At 47.5% G+C, this 21,672-nt stretch overlaps 1 protein-coding gene across 2 annotated transcripts in view; it reads left to right on the forward strand.

Annotated features, from left to right (window-relative positions):
- Positions 1-85: 85 nt before the first annotated feature.
- The window catches only part of Clcn6 (chloride voltage-gated channel 6), a 30,757-nt gene continuing 9,170 nt past the window's right edge, over positions 86-21,672 (forward strand). Inside the window, exons 1-13 of one of the 2 annotated variants that reach the window (XM_028757921.1) lie at positions 86-240; positions 975-1,034; positions 7,783-7,848; positions 8,484-8,549; positions 10,260-10,326; positions 12,495-12,601; positions 13,245-13,371; positions 15,445-15,512; positions 16,653-16,711; positions 17,486-17,618; positions 18,437-18,550; positions 18,798-18,964; positions 19,497-19,623. In XM_028757921.1, the coding sequence (XP_028613754.1) occupies positions 154-240; positions 975-1,034; positions 7,783-7,848; positions 8,484-8,549; positions 10,260-10,326; positions 12,495-12,601; positions 13,245-13,371; positions 15,445-15,512; positions 16,653-16,711; positions 17,486-17,618; positions 18,437-18,550; positions 18,798-18,964; positions 19,497-19,623 (1,248 nt within the window). In that variant the 5' untranslated portion in view covers positions 86-153. The remainder of the gene's footprint in view (positions 241-974; positions 1,035-7,782; positions 7,849-8,483; positions 8,550-10,259; positions 10,327-12,494; positions 12,602-13,244; positions 13,372-15,444; positions 15,513-16,652; positions 16,712-17,485; positions 17,619-18,436; positions 18,551-18,797; positions 18,965-19,496; positions 19,624-21,672) is intronic. The other variant, XM_028757922.1, reaches the window with a different exon arrangement.

The following is a 21,672-nucleotide window of genomic DNA, read 5'->3' on the forward strand; positions in this document are numbered from 1 at the left end:
GCTCTCGCCCCACCCGTCTGCAGCCACTCCCTGTCTCCCGACCCAAAGCTCGAGTGGGCCACGTGACCCTCCCGGGGCCAGTCACGTGAGGCGCGGCTCCTGGGTGGGAGGGGGGTTGGCCTAGGTGGTCCGGAGTGGCAGGGAAGGAGGAAGATGGCGGGGTGCAGGGGGTCTGTGTGCTGCTGCTGCAGGTGGTGTTGCTGCTGCAGTGAACGCGAGAGCCGCACCCCCGAGGAGCTGGTGAGCGGCGGCCTGGCTGGGGAAGGGGTAGTTGCTGAGGGATGACAGGATGACAAGAGGCGTTGCCGGGGGTGGGGCCGCGCCGAACTGCGCCTGCAGGTGGCTGCGGGTGGGGCCTGGGGACCGCTGCCTGGGCTCTGGAAGCATCCGTCTTTCTCGGCGTGCCCAAGTCAGAGTTCTATTCTCATAACCTCTCTCTGGACTCTGAGGGAGGATGTCGGCCAGCTTGGGTTAATGCCATCCGTATTCTCTTTTATCGGAAAGGAGTTTTGAATGAAGCAAGCATTTTAGAATGAGCCCTTTCGCAGGACTCGACGCTCTTGCAGTTGGGTTAGTTTCTCCAGTCTTTTCTTAGTCTACCCTTCACACTTTCTGGGTCACTGATGATCCACCTTCCCTCTGCAAAGCAACCTGGGAAAACTTGAGTTGTGTTCTCAGAGTTGATACAGTTCCTCTGATTTCATATTCAGTCTATTGTCAAATGTAACGCGAATTTGCTCCTCAGCTAAGCTGCCATCAGACGTCTTTCAGGTGTCCGGAAGATGAATGTTATGATTTAGAGAATTCGTTGATCAATAGAAATGTAGGGCTCAGCTAGTGACTAAATACCCATCCCAATGTGGTTTTGAAATTTGTTCCTCTTTGAAGAGGGCTCCAGCTAATTTCGATTTTAATAATACTACCCTCCTACTCTTAACCAATAAAAAAGTCTCCATTGTGCGAATCTCTTCTAGACCATCCTTGGGGAGACACAGGAAGAGGAGGATGAGATCCTTCCAAGGAAAGACTATGAGGTGAGCTGTTCGGATGCTGTCTGGGGTAACTGAAGTAGTGAGAGGCCTGGATGCTTCGGGCCTCCAACCAGAGATGCTCTTTGACCTTCTGCCCCAGGGAACGGGGGTGGAGGGAGATAACTGACTTGGGAAGTGCTGTTGTAGCAAGTCCTTTCTTCATCTTAACCTGGACACACAGTCTGGTCTGGTGGTGACGCATTCCAGTTCCGCCCAGATATAGAGCAAGTTTGCTATTGACCTTTTACCCTTTACAGAGACCCAGGGTTGAAGCTCTTTCCTGTGAGTGCTCACAATAGCCGACCTCATGAGCTGCTAGGAGAACTTGCAGTTTCCAGTTTCAGATAGGGGACTTTTAAGAGTATGGGTCCACGTGTTGTGTCTCTTCGGACACTGGTTCCCATTACGAATGGTCGGTCGTGAGCCACCATGTGGTGGCTGGGAATTGAACTCAGTACCTCTGCAAAAGCAGTCAGTGCGCCTAACCGCTGAGCCATCTCTCCAGCCTCCCTATCCAACTTTTTGGTAACGCCATCACTCCTATTTGTAGCTCACATGCCTTAGGCTGATAGCATGTTCATGTGAACTCTTTAATGGATAAATGTTATTTCATTAAAATCGTTACTATTTCCCACTTAGTCATCTCCACATACAAGCTTGTGGAAAGCAGTTTGTTTTTTGTTCATAAGAGCAAATTCATTCAGATGCTTAATCAGGATTATATATGAGACACCCAGCTTATATCTAAGGATCAACCAGAAAACCCTTCTATTGAGATGTTGGGTAAAGCGGCACATTTCATGAATGAAAATTACAAAATATTAAAGGTCTCAACTGTATTTCATGAACGAAAATTAGAAAATACTGAAAGTTTCAACTGTGGAGGTTAGGGTGGAGGAGTTGCTCATCTCCCAAACCAAAGAACCGCATATAGGGCAGAAATGACAGGTCTGCCTTAGTGGAAGAGAGGAAGCTTATGGTTGACAAGGTGACAGACTGCCTGGCACATGTGAATGAAATAGGGATCCTTGGTGTTGCCTTGCTTCATGCCTCCTTCGGCAGCCTGACCGAGGATCACACAGTTCATGCAGTACCAGTAGAGTACCCCACATGTATAGCTACAGAAGGATACAATACTCACCCATCAATTTTAGAACAGCCCCTCATTCCAGGACACCCATGCTCAGTAACAGTCACTGAACATCATTCCTTTCACCCCTGACTCTTCTGTTGTTTCTTTGTTTTCTGACAGAGTTTCTTTCTGTAACCTTGGCTGGCTGTCCTCGAACTCAGAGATCCACCTGCCTCTGTCTCCCAAGCGCTGGGATAAAAGGCATGTGTCATGGATGCCTGACCCTCTGAGCAGGTTTTTTTTTTTTAATTAATTAATTAATTAATTTATTTGGGGTGGGGGGTAGACAATGACATTTTTCTTTTTTAATTTTAAAATTTATTATTAGGGGCTGGAAAGATGGCTCAGTCATTAAGAGCACTGATTGCTTTTCCAGGGATCCTGAGTTCGATTCCATCTGTATTCCATTCCAGGGTATTAAGTGTCCCTTTCTGGCCTTTGTGGGAAATAGGCATGCATATGGTACACATACATGCATGCAGGCAAACAGCCATGCACATAAAAATAAAATCTATTGTTATTGTCAAAGGGGTCACATATGGAGGTCAGAGAACAACTCTGTGGGGTCAGTCAGTTCTCCCACCTTTACTTGGGTTCTGGGGATGGAACTCGTGGGCGTGTGGTTTTGCTCACTGAGACATCTAGTCAGTTGGTTCTTTTATTTATTTATTTTTTTAAGACAGGGTAGCTCTGTGTAGCCCCGGCTGGCCTCCAGTACCGAAGTGTATTTGTATTAGCACCACACCCAGTGCAGGCAGCCCTGAATTCTGCCTCTGTAGATTTGCTTCTTCTGGACAACTGAAACTTGCTTGTGGAGCCCTGGTGTGGGACGAAAACCATTCCAAATAAGACAACAGAGGCAGGTGCATACCCCTGAGCCAGGCATAGCAGGAGGAGAGATGGATAGGATAGCATTCTTCTCAGGAGAGATGGATAGGATAGCATTCTTCTCAGGGCAAATGGGTATAGGCAACTTCAGAAGAGAGAACTTGGTTTTACTCTTTTAAAAATTTGACATTTAAGCCGGGCGTTGGTGGCGCACGCCTTTAATCCCAGCACTTGGGAGGCAGAGGCAGGCGGATTTCTGAGTTCGAGGCCAGCCTGGTCTACAGAGTGAGTTCCAGGACAGCCAGGGCTATACAGAGAAACCTTGTCTCGAAAAACCAAAAAAAAAAAAAAAAAAAAAAAAAAAAAAAAAAATTTGACATTTAAAATAGAGGCATCTTTATTGGATTTTATGTGGATTTTAGGGTGGACAGATGAATGGGTTTAAAGAACAGATAGTTGCCTGGGACAGAGTTTTGGCTGTCTGCTAGATCTCCATCCTGCCTTGTGATTCTGTCTCCATTATTTGCCCCTGTTGACAGGAAGTCTGGAGAGGGATTCCCAGTATTTGACTGTCCTGTGGCAAATCCTGACCTTAGATAGACAGAGGCTTTAGAGAAAACACTTCCTCTCACTCTCACCCCACTCTGTACCCCATTTTTGACACCAGTGCAGGAGACTTATTTACCCACACCCCAAGGAGATCTCCAGCAGACACCGGCTGGTTATTTGGAGGTAGCAGCAGATCCCACAGGTTGAGGCCGGCATCTGCCTGCTGAAAGTGGTAGGAAGCTGAGTGTAGTTGTACACACCTTCAATCTCAGCACTCGGGAGACAGAGGCAGACAGATCTCTGAGTTCGAGGCCAGCTTGGTCTTTGTAGTGAGTTTCAGAACAGCCAGAGCTACATAGTAAGACCCTGCCTCAAAAAACCAAAAAAAAAAAAAAAAAAGATAAAAAATTAAAAAAAGAAAGAAAGAGATAGGTTGTCCGCCACCCTAGTCTGATGACATTGGTAGAGCCATTCCCAGCGCTCAGGGAAACATGATTTTGGGTACCTCATTTATTCTTAAGGCATTTACTAAAGGGTATAGCTGTACAGGCAGATAGTCCTCTCAGCTTCTTACAGGCTTTGTTACATAGGTGTGGCTGATGGCATCCTTGGCCATTGGTGAACAGCTTAGTCTTCTGCCTCTGTTCTCAGAGGTCAGAAATTACAAATACATTTCTCTCCCCTCCTTCCCTTTTTCTGTTTGAGACACAGTGTCCCAGGGCCTGGGACTATATCTCAGTGGCAGGACACTTTTCTAGCATGAAGATGGTCCTGGGTTTGATCCCAGCACAACAAAGAAAGGAGGAAGGATAGGGAGAAAAATAGAAAACTAAACAAAAGATTCTCTGGGTCTTGCTGGCCTTTAACTCTAGATCCTTCTGAGTGTTGTGTGATAGGCATATGCCTGACTGAAAATTGAACTTTCTTTCTTTCTTTTTTTTTTTTTTTTCTGAGACAGGGTTTCTCTATGTAGCCCGGGCTGTCCTGGAACTCACTCTGTAGACCAGGCTAGCCCCAAACTCAGAAATCCACCTGCCTCTGCCTCCCAAGTGCTGGGATTAAAGGTGTGCGCCACCACCGCCCGACGAAAATTAAACTTTGTAATCAGTGTCTGTGGTGACCAATCACATCCTGGTTCTGTGTAGAGGTGGAGCCCTCAGTCATTGCAGTAACATACAGAAGGCCTTCTTCACACCTGGGGATCCAAGGCTCTGAAAGAGGTGGCTTTTAGGTAATAGGAGAAAACACATGCCATTTAAGAATTTAGAAACAAATTCCTGAAGCAAGATACCAGCCTTATGTGGTGGCACACGCCTTCAGTCCCTTTTATTCCCATAGTCTAGAGTCTAGACTATGACTGCTGCATATGGGACCCTTACCTGGAGGTATCGGAGACCACAGATAATAAGGAGCCCACAGCTCTTGCTCTCTTAGACTGAGGAAGTCTCAACTTGTTGTCATGTGACTCAATAAGAACCCTTCCTCATCTTTCTTTAAAACACAAAAAGAGATCTATAGATTGCAGTATTTTCATTTTCCTAGTTTGTTCCTAGAAAGTAGTTACTCTGATTGACTTTCTAAAGTGTGTGTGTATGTGTGTGTGTAGAAATCTGTGTTTATATGTCTAGTCACTCAGTAAGTTCGATTTTCTCCCTGTGCTCTGCTTGTTGTTGTTTTTTTATATATAATTTCATTAATTTTATATACAATTTCATTAATTCCAACATCCACAGACACCAGGCACACGTATGGTGCATATACATACAGACAAGTAAAACATGTATATGCATAAAAATAAACGTAAAAAAAATTTACATAAAAAATAAAAGTTAGGTGTGTATGTGTGTAAGTGTGGGCTTGTGTGTCAGTAGGCATGAATACACATGAGTTCAGGTGCCTGCTGAGGCCAAAAGAGGGTTGGACCCCCTAGAACTGGAGTTACAAGCCGGTGGGAGTCAGCAGGTGAATGAAGGAGTCTCCTGGAAGAGCAAGTGCTCTGTAACAGCTGAGCCATCTCTCCAAGTCCCAGTTATTTTTTTTATTTAATATAAAAACCAGAGACCTAGAGTTTCCATGAGTAGCATTTGTAAAGTCTGTCCCCAACTCTACACAAACTGGGCATGATGGTGCATACTGTGATCCCAGCACTTGTGAGACAGAGGCAGGGGGATCGAAAATTCAGCACCACTGTTGGGTATATAGTAAATCTGTGCATCCTGGGCTTCATAAGATTCTGTCTTAAGAGGGGGAAAAAAAAGCCCATACCAAAAGAGAGTTTTTGTGCCCAGTTATGAGCAGCCAAAACAGTACTTACAGACATTTTCCCATTACATATGCTGAATTCTGTTAAATCAAAATAAGATGGAGCCATTCATTTTAGAGTTTGTTTCTGTGGTGCTAGGTAACCTCTGTGTACATTCCCGGCCCCTCATACATTTTACTCTGCATCATGCTTTTTCACTTTGTCTTTTGAGAGAGTCTCGCTGTGTAGCTCCCGCCGGCCTGGAACTTACAATATGGACCAGGCTGGCCTGCAACTCAGAGGCCTGCCTCTGTCTCTCAAGTGCTGGGATTAAAGGTGTGTGCTACCAAACCTGGCTTGCATCTTGCTTTAAGATTTTTTAAAATTATGTGTATGGAGCCGGAGAGATGGCTCAGTGGTTAACAGCACTTGTTGCTCTTACAGAGGACATAAGTTCTGTTCTAAATGTCCTCATGGTGGTTCAGAACCATCTGAAACTTCCAACATCCACAGACACCAGGCACACATATGGTGCATATACATACAGGCAAGTAAAACAGGCATATGCATAAAAATAAATCTAAAAAAATTTTACATAAAAAATAAAAGTTAGGTGTGTAAGTGTGGATTTGTGATGTGTGTGTGTGTGAGTATGGATTTGTGATGTGTGTGTGCGTGTGTGTGTGAGAGAGTATGGATTTGTGATGTGTGTGTAAGTGTGGATTTCTGATGTGTGTGTGTCTGTAAGTGTGGATTTGTGATGTGTATGTGTAAGTATGGGTTTGTGTGTGTGAGAGCAGTATCGCTTGAGGCTGTTGTAAGCTATTTGATGTGGGTGCTGGGAGTTGAACTCAGGTCCTTGCAAGAGCAGCAAGTGCTCTTAGCTGCTGAGCCATCTCTCTGGCCCCTGCATCTTGGTTTGTATCACTTTTTTCCCCCTTAATGAGTCTGAACATTTTTCCTGTCTGGCGATAAAGATTTTACTGTAACAGTCTGATTGTTACCTAGTATTGTGTTGAGATGTATGACAACTGATTTACTCTAGGACTTTTATACAGTAGGAATTTGGACTTGCTCTCAGCAGTCATGGATGGATTAAATTATCACACATCACACGTATATTTGACTGACTTAAAACTTGTGTTAGGGGATAAGGCCACAGGCCAATGTCCAGCTTGCTTATTAACTGACGTGGCAGTGGACCTGGTTATGAGGAAGGGAGAGCATAGGTTGGACCTTTCCTTTGTTGGCAGACTGCTGCTTCCCTCAGGAGACCTAGGATTTAGGTGATTTCTTTTGACTGACTGTCTGTAGTGCACCTGCACACAGCCTGCAGGATGTCTGTGATCTCTAGAGCCTGGCTGAAGTGATACTGCCCGAGGGGTAGAAACTGGAGGAGCTGGGCTCAATCTGTGCCTCTTCTGACAGACATGAGAAGTTGCTTTTAAAAATAGAGTCTGTCTGGGTCTGTCTTGTGGCTAACCTCATTTTCATGGAGGCCTCCTATAAAGAGAATTACAATTAGTTGGTCTGGGTTAACTTGGTTCTGGTTAATTGAAGGTTTGTTCACATGTAAGGGAATAAGTTGGGCAAGACTGGTGATAGCTGACGATCTTTAACTATTTTGTAGAAACAGGAAAATCTGTCTTTTATTTTTAACCAGTGCTAGGATTCAACACAGGGCCTTGGGTATGATATCCTACCACTGAGCATTACTTCCCAGACCCTAAAAAATTTGCTAGCAAAAGCTTTTTCCTAAGCATGAGGCTTCTCACAAGCAGTGCTGCTGGCTCTTTCTGCAAGTATAACTAACCTGGGGTTCCTATTCATGCACAGGTTCAGAAGCCACTGGCCACAGGGTTAGAGTCTGCGTTTGCAATGAGCTTTCCCGGGCACTGCTGATGCCCACCTCCTGCTGAACAGGAAGAAACTGGAGCTTTTCTTGGGTTAGGTTATGTTGAGACTCCATGTGTACCCTTACCATTCTTGTGTTCTCTCAGAGTCTGGACTATGACCGCTGTATCAACGATCCTTACCTGGAGGTATTGGAGACCATGGATAATAAGGTGAGCCCACAGCTCTTGGTCTGTTAGCGCTGAACTCTTAACAGCTTGTTTTCTATCCTCATGTGACTCCATAAGTGTCCACTTTTGCCTTTAAACCTTTTCATGAAAGAGTGGCATTTCAATCCCTAAACCCTGCTGCTGAGATGTCTTCGTGGGAAAAGGAATCTGATGCCAGGCATGTCAACATGAATTTGATCCCCTGTACCCAGATGGTGAAAGGAGAGAACTAACTTCAAAAGTTGTTTTCTGGCCTACATGCACGTGTGTGTGTGTGTGTGTGTGTGCGCGCACACACACACATTCACATACACGGAGACATACATACGTAGACAACACATGCACAGATTTACATACAGACACAGACACACATACACTCTATCACACACACAGTTTTGGTACATGCAATCCCACCCATATATACAAAATTCTTAGACTTCCTCTTGTCATTCAGTGTACCCCTGGTCACTATACCCAGCTCAGTCCTTTAGGGCTCATCAGTGTCATTGTGGGTTACCTGCAGCTGTCCCTCCTCACCACGCTTGCTGTCTCTTTAGATTTAGTCCAGAACTGGCTAGCCAAGATACGTTTTTTTTCCCCCTATCACAAATGGACCCATTCTTTTCCCTTGTGAACAGAAAGGGCGAAGATATGAGGCGGTGAAGTGGATGGTGGTGTTTGCCATTGGCGTCTGTACGGGGCTGGTGAGTAGTAGAACCTGGGGAGATGACAAGTTGGACGGGTTGAGATTAGAGGGAAAGGCTTGCCTGGTGGATGATGTTTGTCACTTGCCGCTGTGACATTTGAGCATTGGGATAGTTGTCACTGTGTTCAAGACTGCCTTTTCTTTTCCCTCCTTCTTTTGGAAATGAATTATCCTGGCCCGGTTTCTCACGTGACTTTGCGTTTGCTTTGGGTACTGCAGAAGGGAGTAAGTCGCAGACTGAGTTCTCCCAGCATGCCAGGCTTGCTTGGCCAGAACTCTGACGAGCGACCCAGTCCTCTGTGGTGGCCGGTAACACGTCAGACAGAGCCCAGTGGATGCTGAGGTCACACTGTCCCGCTCACACTGAAGCAGTGTGCCAGAGTGCACAGGGCTCCTGGATTCCCCAGGTCACACACAGGGAAAGCCGGACATATCACCAAAAACTATGATAGCCGTTGTGTCTGCTGCCATAACTATGGCCTTAACGTCACTAATAGCCAAAGAAGAGAAGCTGGGAAAGTCAGCACCCAGCCGGAAGACACATGCCAAGTCTGATTTCTGTCTATAAAATGGCAGAGAGCAGCTCAGCCTCCTTTCTGCCTTTCTCGGGACTTGGGCACAAGTGTTAGGCTTAACTCTCAGTGGCATATCTGGGTAGTGTATATGTATATTCCATGTCACACAGCCCCAAGTGACAACCATTTTCCATTCACATTATACTCATGAGAGATTTACCGTGGTAAATTCACAGAGAACATCTAGTGGCAGTAATGCAGTCAGGAGGCCTATTGGCTAATATTCTGAGGACATTGTGGGAACGAAGTTGAGTTGGTTTAATTGTGTTATATAATTTCAGCACCCATGGCTGGGGCAGGGACTAAAAACACAAGCACCTGTCCTGTGTATCTCTGGTTGTGGCTCTCTCTGTAATAAGCATCATTTGCATGCAGTTGTTAGTGTTTCTGTGTGTTGTAACCTCTTAACGGCCTTATCAATGGCTTCATCACCTCGATGCTAAGGAGGCAGCCTCCTTGGTTTCGTAGCTGCTGCAGTCCTAGCTCTTCTCTCAGAGCCCTTTGATCTGTCTCCACTTTCTGCTTCAGTTAAAAGGCTTCTAGGCATTAGCCAGAGAGAGGCTGGAGTTAAAGCAAGACCTTTGATCACCACTCCACCACATTAGGGGGCTTCCTGGGCCTCCCATAAGCTCTGTGGAGTACAACAGTGGCTTGTAGGTTCCCAGGTAGCCAGCGACTGATAGAGTGGTTCTCACTGAAATAATGACTTAGAAAATAAAAAGGGCTAATACCAAACGCAGAGACCACTTGTACTCACCTAAATGCCCTTTAAAGTAGCGTTCTAAGGCAAATGCTTGTTCAGCTGGACACCACTGAAGACATTTTGGCCATTCTTGTGAATCCTCCTTTGGAAATTGCAGAGTGGCTCCCCACGTGACGCAGTCTTACCCTCTCTAACTGAAAGACTCTTCCGTCTTTGTCTTTCTTTACTCTGGTTCATTTCCTCTTTTCTTTGGAGAGTCAGTGGAGCCACTCTGGGGCAGGGTCTCTCAAAGCCAGCGTGACTAGCAGTGCTCACGCTCTGTTGCTGCGGCGGTCTTGAGCGACCACTGGAGTGCAGCGAGGTCAGGTGAGGCTTCGGAGAGACCTGACCTCACCTGAGACGAAGATGCCGGCTCTCTTATCCTCTGCAGGTGGGTCTCTTTGTGGACTTCTCTGTACGACTCTTCACCCAGCTCAAGTTCGGAGTGGTTCAAACGTGTATCCTTTCTACGGCTCCATTGTTTCAGACCCTTGGATTCTCAGGCTCTTTCTTGTTGAGAAATTTATCAGTGAATATGGTGTTTGAAAGGCTATTTGTTAGCCATTCAGGCACGAGGTTGTAAATTGTCACTGAAGGAGAGGAAAGCAAGACTTTTTTATTTTTTTATTTTTTTTATTGTTTTGAAATTCTGTCCACAAGCTAGCCTTGGTTGTTCTACAAGTAGCTATATAGCCCAGGCTGGCCTCAAACTCATTGTATGGCAGACTGGCAGACTGGCCTGAAACTCCTGATACACCTGTCTCAGCCTCCCAAATGCTGGGATTACGAATCTACATCACCTCTCCTGGGTTTGGGATGAAGATATAAAAACCGAGAGAGTGGATGATGGCAGGAGTACTGTATGAGTTATTAAAACTCCAGAGACATGGGCTGGAGGCAAAGACATTGATCCTGGACCTTTGATTGTAAAGCTTGACCACATTTAAGTAAACACTCGGATTATGAAGACAAGTAGAAACCCAAACAACAACAAGAAACTTCTACAAATAAAGGGAAATCTGAGTTCACAGCCTGGGATAGGTTTGCCCTGCATTTACAAAACAAAGCTAGGCCCCTGGTGCCCTGCCAGGGAGGCTGAGGCTGGAGGTGTGCAAGCTCCAGGCCTACAACGTGGGCTACAAATCGAGTCCCAGGCTAGCCTGGACAACGAAGACCACATCTCAAAATGCAAAGCAAAACAGGCCTGGGGCTATAACACAGTGTTAGAGCACCTGTGCAGTATAGGAAGCCATCTTTTCAATCCCTAGTACCACACAAGAGAGACAGACAGACAATTCACCTGCACGCATCTAGAAAGAATGCCTACATCTTACCAGAACAATATCAAACCCTTCTAGTTCTCAGGAAAACATGGAGAGGCTCGGAAACTCTGGCAAGAAACAGGAGTGTGCACACCCACTGTATGTGACTTTTAAATTCCTTCTCAGTTGGACTCAGGTATATTAAAGGCAGCTTTTGGGACAGCTTGGGACAGCAGAGGGCTGAGTCAGCAGATGAGGGATGGAGACAGGATGGTTCCGTCACAGCACTGGAACTGTATGCGGAAGTTAAGCACAGCTGTGTGTATCCACACGGCTAGTGCTCAGACGGGGTAGCACCAAGAGATGCTGTGCAATGATAGAGTAGAACTGTAGGGACATGAGGTACAGCAAACGGGGCACTGTACAAGGCATAGTGTAGAGGTTTGTTTGGGTGGGGCTTTGAAAGGTGTTGGTCACTTTTGTAATGTTTGGGCTGGGGAATCCTGTAATTTTAAAGTAGTTCTTTTTTAATTTATTTATTTTGTCTGTGGGGGGTTGGTGTTGCACATGTCACAGTGTGTGTGGAAGACAGAGGACAACATGTCTTCTCCTTCCACTCTGTAGGTCTCAGGGATAAACTAGGCTGTCAGGCATGGTAACAAGAACCTTTACCCATGGAGCTGTCTGACCAGCCCCTAAAGTGGCTCTTTTTTTGTTCGTTAGTTTTGAGAGAGTCTCTGTAGGCCTGACTGCCTGGAATGATCCTGTGTAGACACACGGACCTTGGACTCACAGAGACCCACCTGCCTTTACTTGAACTAGAGATAAGAACTGCCACACCCAGCTAAAGCAATTGTGGGGCTGGAAAGATGGCTCAGCAGTTAAAAGCACCTGCTGCTCTTCCAGAGGACCTGAGTTTTGTTCGCAGTACCCACAGTCTCACAACCACCTCATATCTCTACCACCGCCTGGAACTCCAGCCCCAAGGACCCAGTACTTTCTCTTGGCTACTGTGAGCCCCAGCACACAAGTGTATATATACCTGTCCATACACACACACACACATCCAAATAAAATGTTTAAAAGGTGTTGTATGTAGCCAGCTGAAGTGTACATGTCTTTAAACTAATCCCAGCACTTGAGAGGCAGAGGGAGGTGAATTGCTGAGTTTGAGGCCAGCCTGGTCTACAGGGTGAGTTCTAGGATAGCCAAGGCTACAGAGAAAAACCCTGTCTTTATAAAGCCTTTTAAAGCCTTATAAAAAGCTGTAGTATGTGGAACACAGGGAGATAGGCACTGAGCAGCCACCATGGCTGCCCCTTTTCAAGGGGCTGAGAGCCCTTTGCCTTGACTCACCTCTGCAGCGGTGGAGGAATGCAGTCAGAAAGGCTGCCTTGCCCTGTCCCTCCTGGAACTCCTGGGTTTTAACTTGACCTTTGTCTTCCTGGCAAGCCTTCTTGTCTTGATAGAGGTAAGGTGGTTTGAAAATGGACTGTCTATGAGATTTTAGTACTCACTGTGTGTGTCTGTCTGACTGTCTGACTGTCTGCCCCTCTGTCTCTCTCTCTCTCTCTCTCTCTCTCTCTCTCTCTCTCTCTCTCTCTCTCTCTTTCTCTCTCTCTCTCTCTCTCCTGACTGCTGGGATTAAAGATGTGTACCATCACTGCCCAGCTAGAAGAACTTAATGTTCTTCAGCTAGGTGTTGGGAAATGGGTACATGAGGCTTGTAGGTTATTGCAGAAATTCTCTATATTGTTCACCTGGAGATCTTTCTAGAAGTAAAGCCTGCAGTATGAGGTGAGGTTAATGAGGAATATATGGACGGGAAAGGTGCTTTTTATCCTCCGTAACACCTTGGAATTGCTTGGAGAGTGTGTCATCAGAATGTGGAGAAGGTGGTTCTGCAGTGATGCTGAATGGTCCCACGTGACTACACACGCAGTGAGGAGCTCGTTAGATGCCGAGTTAGGGCTCAGCTGGGGTCCAGCGTCTGTGGGTGAACAAGTCCTCGGGAAGGAAGATTTGGGCGTCCCTGGTTAGTTCACAGGCTTGTTGAGTGGAAGCTGCAGAGTGGGTTTTTAATTGATTTGTGTGTGTGTCCCCCCCCCCAACAGCCAGTGGCAGCAGGTTCTGGAATCCCTGAGATCAAGTGCTATCTGAATGGCGTGAAAGTGCCAGGAGTTGTCCGGCTCCGGACCCTGCTCTGCAAAGTCTTCGGGGTGCTGTTCAGTGTGGCCGGAGGTGAGGAGAGGCTTCCCACTCTTCCCGTAGGGTGTTGTAGCCGTCCTATGCATTCATTAGTTTGGGCTGTGGCTGCTCCTCATCTGGTAACGACTTTCTGTCTGTGTTAGCTGTGTGTTTCTGCATACATGGCAGAAACAGCTTGAGGGAGGAGAGGTTTGCTTGTACTCACAGTTTCAGACGGGTTTCTGTCCATCGTTGCTGGAAAGATGAGGGACACTTCATGATGGAGGGGGTATGTTATGGGCACCAGGAAGCAGAAACCGGGGCTGAGCCATAACCTTTGAAGGCTACCTCAAAGTAACCCACTTTTGCTAGTCAGACCCCATATCCTAAGGTTCCACAGCCTTCAAAACAGCTCTACACACTGGGGCTTCAGAACAGGAGCCAGGTGGGAGACGCTCCGACTCCGACCCCAGTGCAGGTCATGACCACACAGTCTTGTTTCCTGCAGTCCTTGCCTTACCTTTCTCTTTCCTTTCTCCAACCTCTCTCCTTTCCTGTCCTCCTCTCTTGCTCCCCTTCCCCATCCCCTCCTGAGATAGTGTCTCATTATATAGCCCAGGGTGACTTGTCTATGGGCTTTCAAGTACAGACATTGTTAGTACACTGTCATTCCGGTATACCGAGTGACACTACATGCAGTTGGTTTGTAGGGTTGGCTCTGGCACATGTCAGCCCATGTTTTGTATAGATGGCAGATGGTCTAGCCTTTGCAGGCCAGGAGAGATAATGGAGGACGTAGTGTAGGAGCTTAGGGATCGTACAACATACCCATTTCAGAATCCCAGCTCTTGGGAGGCTCGGGTAGCAGGAGCACAGAGGTTAGAGGCAGCCTGGTCTATATATATATATATATATATATATATATATATATAGTTCTAGGCCAGCTTGAGCTACATAGTGAGAACCTGTCTTAGCAAAAGGGTAGGAAGAAAGAGAGGAAGGATGGAAGAAAGGAAGGAAGGAGGGAGGGAGGGAGGGAAGAAAGGAGAAAGGGAGAGAGGGAGGGAGGAAGGAAGGGAGGAAAGAAAGAAAGAAGGAAAGAAAGATGGATAAAATACTGGGCCTAGTAGCACAGGCATGTAATCCTTACTTCTCTTAAGGTTGAGGCAGGAAGATTTCAAGTTCAAGGCTTCCCTAGGGTACAAAGTGAGTTCAAGGGCTTCGTTGGCAACTTAGTAAGACCCTACAAATAAAACTAAACCATACCATACACTGGCAAATAAATGTAATCCCAGCAAAGGCAGCAGAGTAGCTTCAACTTTGAGCCCAGCCTGGTTTTACATAGCAAGTTCCAGGGCAGCCGGGGCTGCCTTACAAGCCGACAATAAACAGATAAAGGGCTGGGAGTATGGACAGAACACTTCCTGAGAATATGCAAGGCTCCTGGTTTGATTCCCAGCACCTTCAATAAGTAAGGGAGTCCCTAACCCTAACCCTAACCCTAACCCTAACCCTAACCCTAACCCTAACCCTACCCTAACCCTAACCCTAACCCTAACCTGAGTTTAGTCCTCAGGATGTACAGAAACAGGCAGCGTGGTCCCGCCCCACAGGCTGTGGTTTCCCGGCACTGGAATTTGAAAATAAGAACTATTATCTCTTATAACAAGTGGAGCTTGTTTGAAGAGAATTTGCCCCAGCCCATGTGTTTGGAGATGGGCTGAGACACAGAGGAAACCACACGGCAACCTTTAGATGTCACTTTTTAGGAGTTACCCATCTTGTTTTTTGAGATGTGCTCTCTCAGTGGCCTGGAACTTTGTCAGTTAGGCTAGGCCAGCTGACCAGAGAGCCTCAGGAATCCTGCCTCGAGTTCCCCAGTGCCAGATGACGGGTAGACACTTTTTCTGGGTTCTCTATGTTGGGGCTGTGGATGGATCTTAGGTCCTTATATCTGTTCAGGAAGTTCTTTACTGACTGAGTGTCTCTCTGGCCCTGGCTCAGTCTTTCTCTTAGAGAGTCAGTCATATGCTTGCCTGCAGTTTTTAGTTGCTGAAAGGTTTACATAGCAAAATCTAGGCCAGAGGCCCTCTGCTGACTGTGCCCCTCCTTTCTCCCTATTCACAGGGCTCTTTGTGGGAAAAGAAGGCCCCATGATCCACAGTGGTGCTGTGGTAGGAGCTGGCCTCCCTCAGGTAAGGGTTGATGGGCCAGGGGATGCATTCCTCAGAATGGGCCTCTTGGATAGGAAAAATGCTTTGGACAAATCTGGAAAAATCCTTTGTGATATCCCTGATAAAGTTTCAGAACCTATTGCCTTTTGGAGTTGAGGTGAAAACCGTGTGGTCTGTCCCAGCAAAGCATGTAACTGTTGCTCCTCAAGGACAGCATTGCTGCTGAGTCTTTGGAACGGAAACAGGAAGCAGAGGAAAACCAGTCAGTGTGGCTGACAGGTTATCACATGCTACCAAGTGCCATGAGTCTGGAAGAGTTGGCTGGCACAATCTGAGGCTCACCTCTGCTCAGTCCACATTAGGTGATGCAGTGATAGTCTCAGGCCAGGCAAGTGTCACCTGTGCACTAGACTGTATGTCCCAGTTCCTTTCTTCTCTGTAGTCATGAACTGATTAGACCCCAAGCGTAGATGAGGATGCTGAAGAGCTAGCTCAAGACTCAGTTCTCCTTTTAAAAACGAGGTTTCACTGATGATTGGCAGGGATAGGGTGTCACTATATATCTTTGCTGGCTTTGAACTCAGCACCCTCCTTAGGCCTTCAGCCTCCTACATATAGGCCATCGCACCTGGGCAAAGCTCCTAGTCTTGAGGGCGCCTCTGGATACCTGGGCTTCCGTTTCAGTAGTCTTAGTTCAGAAGAACACTCACTTTGGACCTTTACCCTGTTCCGAGGAAGAGACTTAGCTGGAGTATGAGTTGTTGGGATGAGGGACAAAAGCTCTTTGCTCCAGGCCCATCTGCTTGTCTTGCTTGCTGTCTTGCTCAACTACTGGGTCTCCCAGAAACGAGCCTGGAAGAGGAAAGAAAGAGGCCAGCATGGCATGGGGGCCTGGGTGAGCATCTAGGATGCCAGTGAAATCCCCTGAAACAGCTAGTGACATCATATTAGCAGGTCTACATCCCTTCCAGCCCCTAGCTCTGCCGTCCCTCTCTTCCTGACTTGTTGACACTATGCAGGGTAAACCCTGAAGCTTCCCACCCTAGGTGACTTCCTTCCTGCAGCCCACTGGGACACTTTTGCAGAAGGACAGGGCTTCTGTGGGACTGTAAGGTCCTGTGCCCTCATGGCTTCTCTGACACCTTTTTCCTCCCATTTCAGTTTCAGAGCATCTCCTTACGGAAGATCCAGTTTAACTTCCCCTACTTCCGCAGCGACAGGTATGGGAGTGGTGAGAGGCGTGGCCCAGCCTCATGCACACTAGCCTGACTTCTTTTGACCAAAAGCTGTCAGAAAATAGAGCACTCTGTGCTTTTCTCCTGAGAGTGAGAAGCAAAAGGACCTAGCTATTGTCCTGACTTTAATATCTACTTGTTGTAAGAGCCGTTTCAGGCACTGATGATGGTCCCAAACTGAAAACCCAGCCAGAGAAGGGTGCCCTGCTGAGCAGACTGTAGCATTGTGGGCTTGTGTGTTGCTGTCCTGCACTGCTCCCAGCCTGATTCCATCTTCCTAGACTGAACCATGTCAGGTCAGGGAGCTCCTTGTCTCAGGGGAGGGCTGTTACCCCTGAGTGAATGGGATGTAGTGTGTTGGCTTTCCTTACAGTAACACATACATGGGGTGGGCAGCCGAAATGAAGAGAGTATTCTCCTCACAGTGTTCAAGGCTTTAACGTCCTTCATGGAGTGGCTTGGGATGGGTCCCAATACCCTCTTTACAAATATACTCCAAATGCCTGAGCTCCCCTCCTAGGCCCTATTGCTCAGTGTCTACCACCTTCCAGCAGCCCCTGGAAGATAGTTAACATCCACACTCAAGCATGGAGGGAGTCTGTGTGGCTCAGAGGCAGCTGTGACTACTGTCCAGGACCATGATACTCCTAGCTGTGAGGGAGAAGGTTCATAGGTAAAAAAGTAAGAAACTGGCTCTTTAGTCTGAAGGCTTTTTCTTAATAAACAAACGTTCTCTCTCCCTGCCCTCCTCTTCCACAGAGACAAGCGTGACTTTGTATCAGCGGGGGCAGCTGCTGGCGTTGCTGCAGCTTTTGGGGCCCCTATAGGGGGTACCTTGTTCAGTCTGGAAGAGGGCTCATCCTTCTGGAACCAGGGGCTCACATGGAAAGTGGTAAGGAGACTGACTGTGGATGCCACCTCATCGACCCAAGCATGAGTCCAGAATGCACCCGACATCACTTGAAACATGTAACTGTCCTTTTGTTGGAGCTGACAAACGCTCTGAGGAACTTGCCGTCATAGCAGCCATAGCCTCCAAACAGTAGGCTTTTGTGCTCTTCCTATGAGCCCACCCCCACCCCCAACTATACACCCATGCCAAACAGCTGCTGCTCTCTCTATGTGAACCCTCAGCCTGAAGAATGTATAAGTCTCAATGACAGGATTGTGACTTGAAATCATCTCCTGTGTCCTCCTTTGTGTTGGGCAAAGGGCCTGCTCCATAAGGAGCTCTCAGCATCAGGCACTGTGGAGGACCATAGAGAGACACTGGCTCAGAGCCTGCCTTCAGTTGCTTTCCCCAAGGGGGGTCCTGAAGCCAGCCACTTCTGAAGGCTTCTTCTGGAGCCATGGGTTTTTATTTCTTTGTTTATTGTTGTTACTGTTTTGGTTCGGTTTTGAGACAGGATCTCGCTATGTAGAAGGAGCTAGCCTCGAACTCACAGAGATCTACCTGTCTGCCTCCTGAGTGCTGTGCCACCACACCTGGGGACTGTCATGCTAGCAAGATGGCTCTGGACAGAGGCACTTGATGCCACCAGACCCCAGTTGAACCCTCGGCCCCACATGGTGGAAGGAGAGAACTGACTCCTGCAACTTCTTTGACCACCACACATGCACAAAATAAATACATAAATGAATGAGTGACTGTGAGGGGGTGAAGGAGAGGGTGACATCACCGCTGTCCTTGCTTTGTTACCTGTCCTCCAGCTCTTCTGTTCCATGTCTGCCACCTTCACCCTCAACTTCTTCCGCTCTGGGATTCAGTTTGGAAGTTGGGGCTCCTTCCAGCTACCTGGATTGCTGAACTTTGGTGAATTTAAGGTATGTCTTATCCTCCCTCCCAGGATATTTCACTGTACCCGTGAAACTTGCTCTTAAGTAAGAGAGCAGCGGGGTAGATGGCTGTGCTCCTGCACACGCCCACTCCTGTGAGCAGTGAGCTGGGCAGCCTGAACCCTCGGCAGGGAAGGAAGGAAGGCGTCCCGCTCTTGTTCTGTCTCTGTTTCTTCCCTTCCTGTTCTCATGGCCACTCTGGTTTTTCTCTCTCCCTCCCTTCCCCTTCTCTCAGTGCTCTGACTCTGATAAAAAATGCCATCTTTGGACAGCTATGGATTTGGGTTTCTTCGTCGTGATGGGGGTCATTGGGGGCCTCCTGGGAGCCACATTCAACTGTCTGAACAAGAGGCTTGCAAAGTACCGTATGCGCAACGTGCACCCGAAACCTAAGCTCGTCAGGTATCTGCAGTGAGCCCCTTGTGGGCGGGCCATCTCTCCCAAGGAAGATGGTCCTGTGACTAGACCCTGCTTCCCACAGCCACTGTGATTTCTCCTTTGAGACAAACATAGAAACAAGCTGATAAGTGTACCCCATGAAGGCCAGGGAAGCTGAGGAGTAGTTAGAGCTGAGTGGCTAGGTGGCTCGCCCTCTTCTGCTGACCTGTTGCTGGCACACATGGCCAGAGGTCAGGAGGGTTAGCAGAGTCTGTCTGTCAGGAGTTACCCTTGCCCTGGGCTTAGCAAGGAAGAACCATTGAGCTCTTCAGAAACAGATGATGTGTGTGCAACAGCCTCCTTCATCAGCTGCCTGCCTTTTATTGCAGCCAGCTAGACACAGCAAGTCGGGAGCAAATCCTGGATGTGTGCATCCTGACCAGGGCTGCTGGGCTTGCCTTGTGGGGGAGGGGTGCTGGGGCAGGTGTAGTGCTGGTGTGTGCTGGAGCCTAAGTGTCTCTGCATTGCACTGTCACAGCTGTGCTCTGCTTTCCAGAGTCTTAGAGAGCCTCTTGGTGTCCCTGGTGACCACGGTGGTAGTGTTTGTGGCCTCCATGGTATTAGGAGAATGCCGACAGATGTCTTCCACGAGTCAAACTGGGAATGGCTCATTCCAGCTCCAGGTAACCCTCGAAAACTTGGTGTCTATCCTCCAACCAGAACAGTGTGTCCGTTTAGAACCATGCTGCTCCTGCCTGCAGCTGAGTGTGCTGTGTCCTTCCCCTGAGAGGGTGAGCACGCTTGCCTGTGTCCCTCCTGCACTGTCTAAAGCTCAGGCTGTTGTTCATGGGAAGCATTGCTCACTGGCCTACTGCTCGCTCTCTCCAGGCCCATTTACCCTGTCCCTCTTCAGGCCTGCAGGACACATTGACTCAGGGCCCCACCACCTCCCCTCTGTGATGTGAGAGTCACGCATAGGATGATGCTAACTTGTCCCATGCTGGGCTGCTCTCCTTGGCCTGTCTTCTTGTTTCTAAGTAGCAACTCGGGCTCTCAAAGCCCCCTGGAGCTTGTTTGGGAGGGAAGCAGGCTGTGATGTCCAGGATGTTTTAGATGAAAAGTCAACAAACCATAGCCAAGGGTTCCATCTGGCTCTTGCAGCCGCCTTTTGTGTAACCCTCAGTCAGAGGGTGCCTGGGACAAAAGAAGGTATCACTCAGGGTAGAAGTTTACTGACATCTTGTTCTTCCCAAGACCACTTCATTTCTGAGACCAAAGTTTTCAAAATGTATTTTGTTGTGGAATGTTAATAATATAAAAAACATAAAACATTCTGTGCTCAAGTTGGCTGACTTTAAAGAAATTAACTAAAATCAGACAAAGGTGACTATCCTGGGATGGATTGATTTTCTGGGCTGTAGGGCTCCTGGGCCCACAATAGTCCAGCAAGCATGCACCAGAGATGCCCAGGCCCTCTGTGTCTTGAATCTTTCACAAGGACTTCACACAACTACCATTCTTTTTCTTTTACTGTGCTGGCTGATAATAGTATCCCCATTTTTCAGGAAAGAAAACAGAGGCAAAGTGAAGACTTTTCCAAGACTCCTTAGCTGATAATGTATAGCATAAAGGGGAAGGTACTACTTCATTTTATAGAGGAGAAAAATCCAGAGTTGACAAAGTAAAACTTCTTCCCAGAGAGTGCAGAGTTAGTAATGAAGCCATCTGAATTTGTAGTCTGTTCCCTGCCAGCAGACAGATGGTCTCTCAGTAGTACAGCTGACCTCAAGACCTTTCCCAGAGACTCTGGGACCGGCTTTCCTCTGACATGTTCTGGGAAAACCTGCATGTGTCAGTTATTGAGCCACAGCCAACAGTTTGTCCACTGTTCCCCTGCATTCACACCTCACTGCCAACAGGAGGCGCTGTCCATCTCCTTACTGTCCATATTCACAGAGACAGCAGTGCGGTGAAGCCCAGTCACTGCTCACCACCAGCCAGAAATCCAGAACCATCCCTCTACAGATGCCCTGCTCCTACTGATAGTTCAGCTGGCATCAGAATCCCATGCTCACACAGGGTGTTGAGAACGTAAAGAGGCTTTTCTTTCTCATTTGGCTTATGTTCTCCTAGTGGGATTGGAAGGAAGGTGGCCCAGAGCATGATGTTGCTGTCGGGCCTCATGTTAAGGTTGGTTTCTTTTGTAGAAAATCCAGAATAAAGGTTTGTTTCTTGGTTGGTTTCTTTTTTTGTTAAAGATTTATTTATTTATTTGTTTAATTTATGAGTACACTTTGATGTCTTCAGACACACCAGAAGAGAGCATCGGATCCCATTACAGATGGTTATGAGCCACCATGTGGTTGCTGGGGATTGAACTCAGAACCTCTGGAAGAGCAGTCAGTATTCTTAACCGCTGAGCCATCTCTCCAATCCCTCTTGGTTGGTTTCATTTGCAACCAAAGTTGGGGTTTCAGCTGATCTCTGATCTGCATTGCCATCCTGTAGTCCTTGGGGCTGTCACACTGAGCTCTTAGCTGTGTTACATCAGAATCTGCACCAAGGAGAAAAACCAAGTCCACGGTGAACCCTGCTGTAGTTAGGCTCAGTGATGAGTGTGAGTGAGGGCTGAGGAGATGACGCAGCAAGTAAAGCCTGAGTCAGGTCCCTAGGACCTTATGACAGCTCATGTCTGAAATTCCAGTGCTGCTGTGGCAAATGAGAGGTAGAGA

This window comes from Grammomys surdaster, unplaced genomic scaffold (genome assembly GCF_004785775.1).
Source record: "Grammomys surdaster isolate TR1022 unplaced genomic scaffold, NIH_TR_1.0 126185, whole genome shotgun sequence".
Taxonomy (NCBI): Eukaryota; Metazoa; Chordata; class Mammalia; order Rodentia; family Muridae; genus Grammomys; species Grammomys surdaster.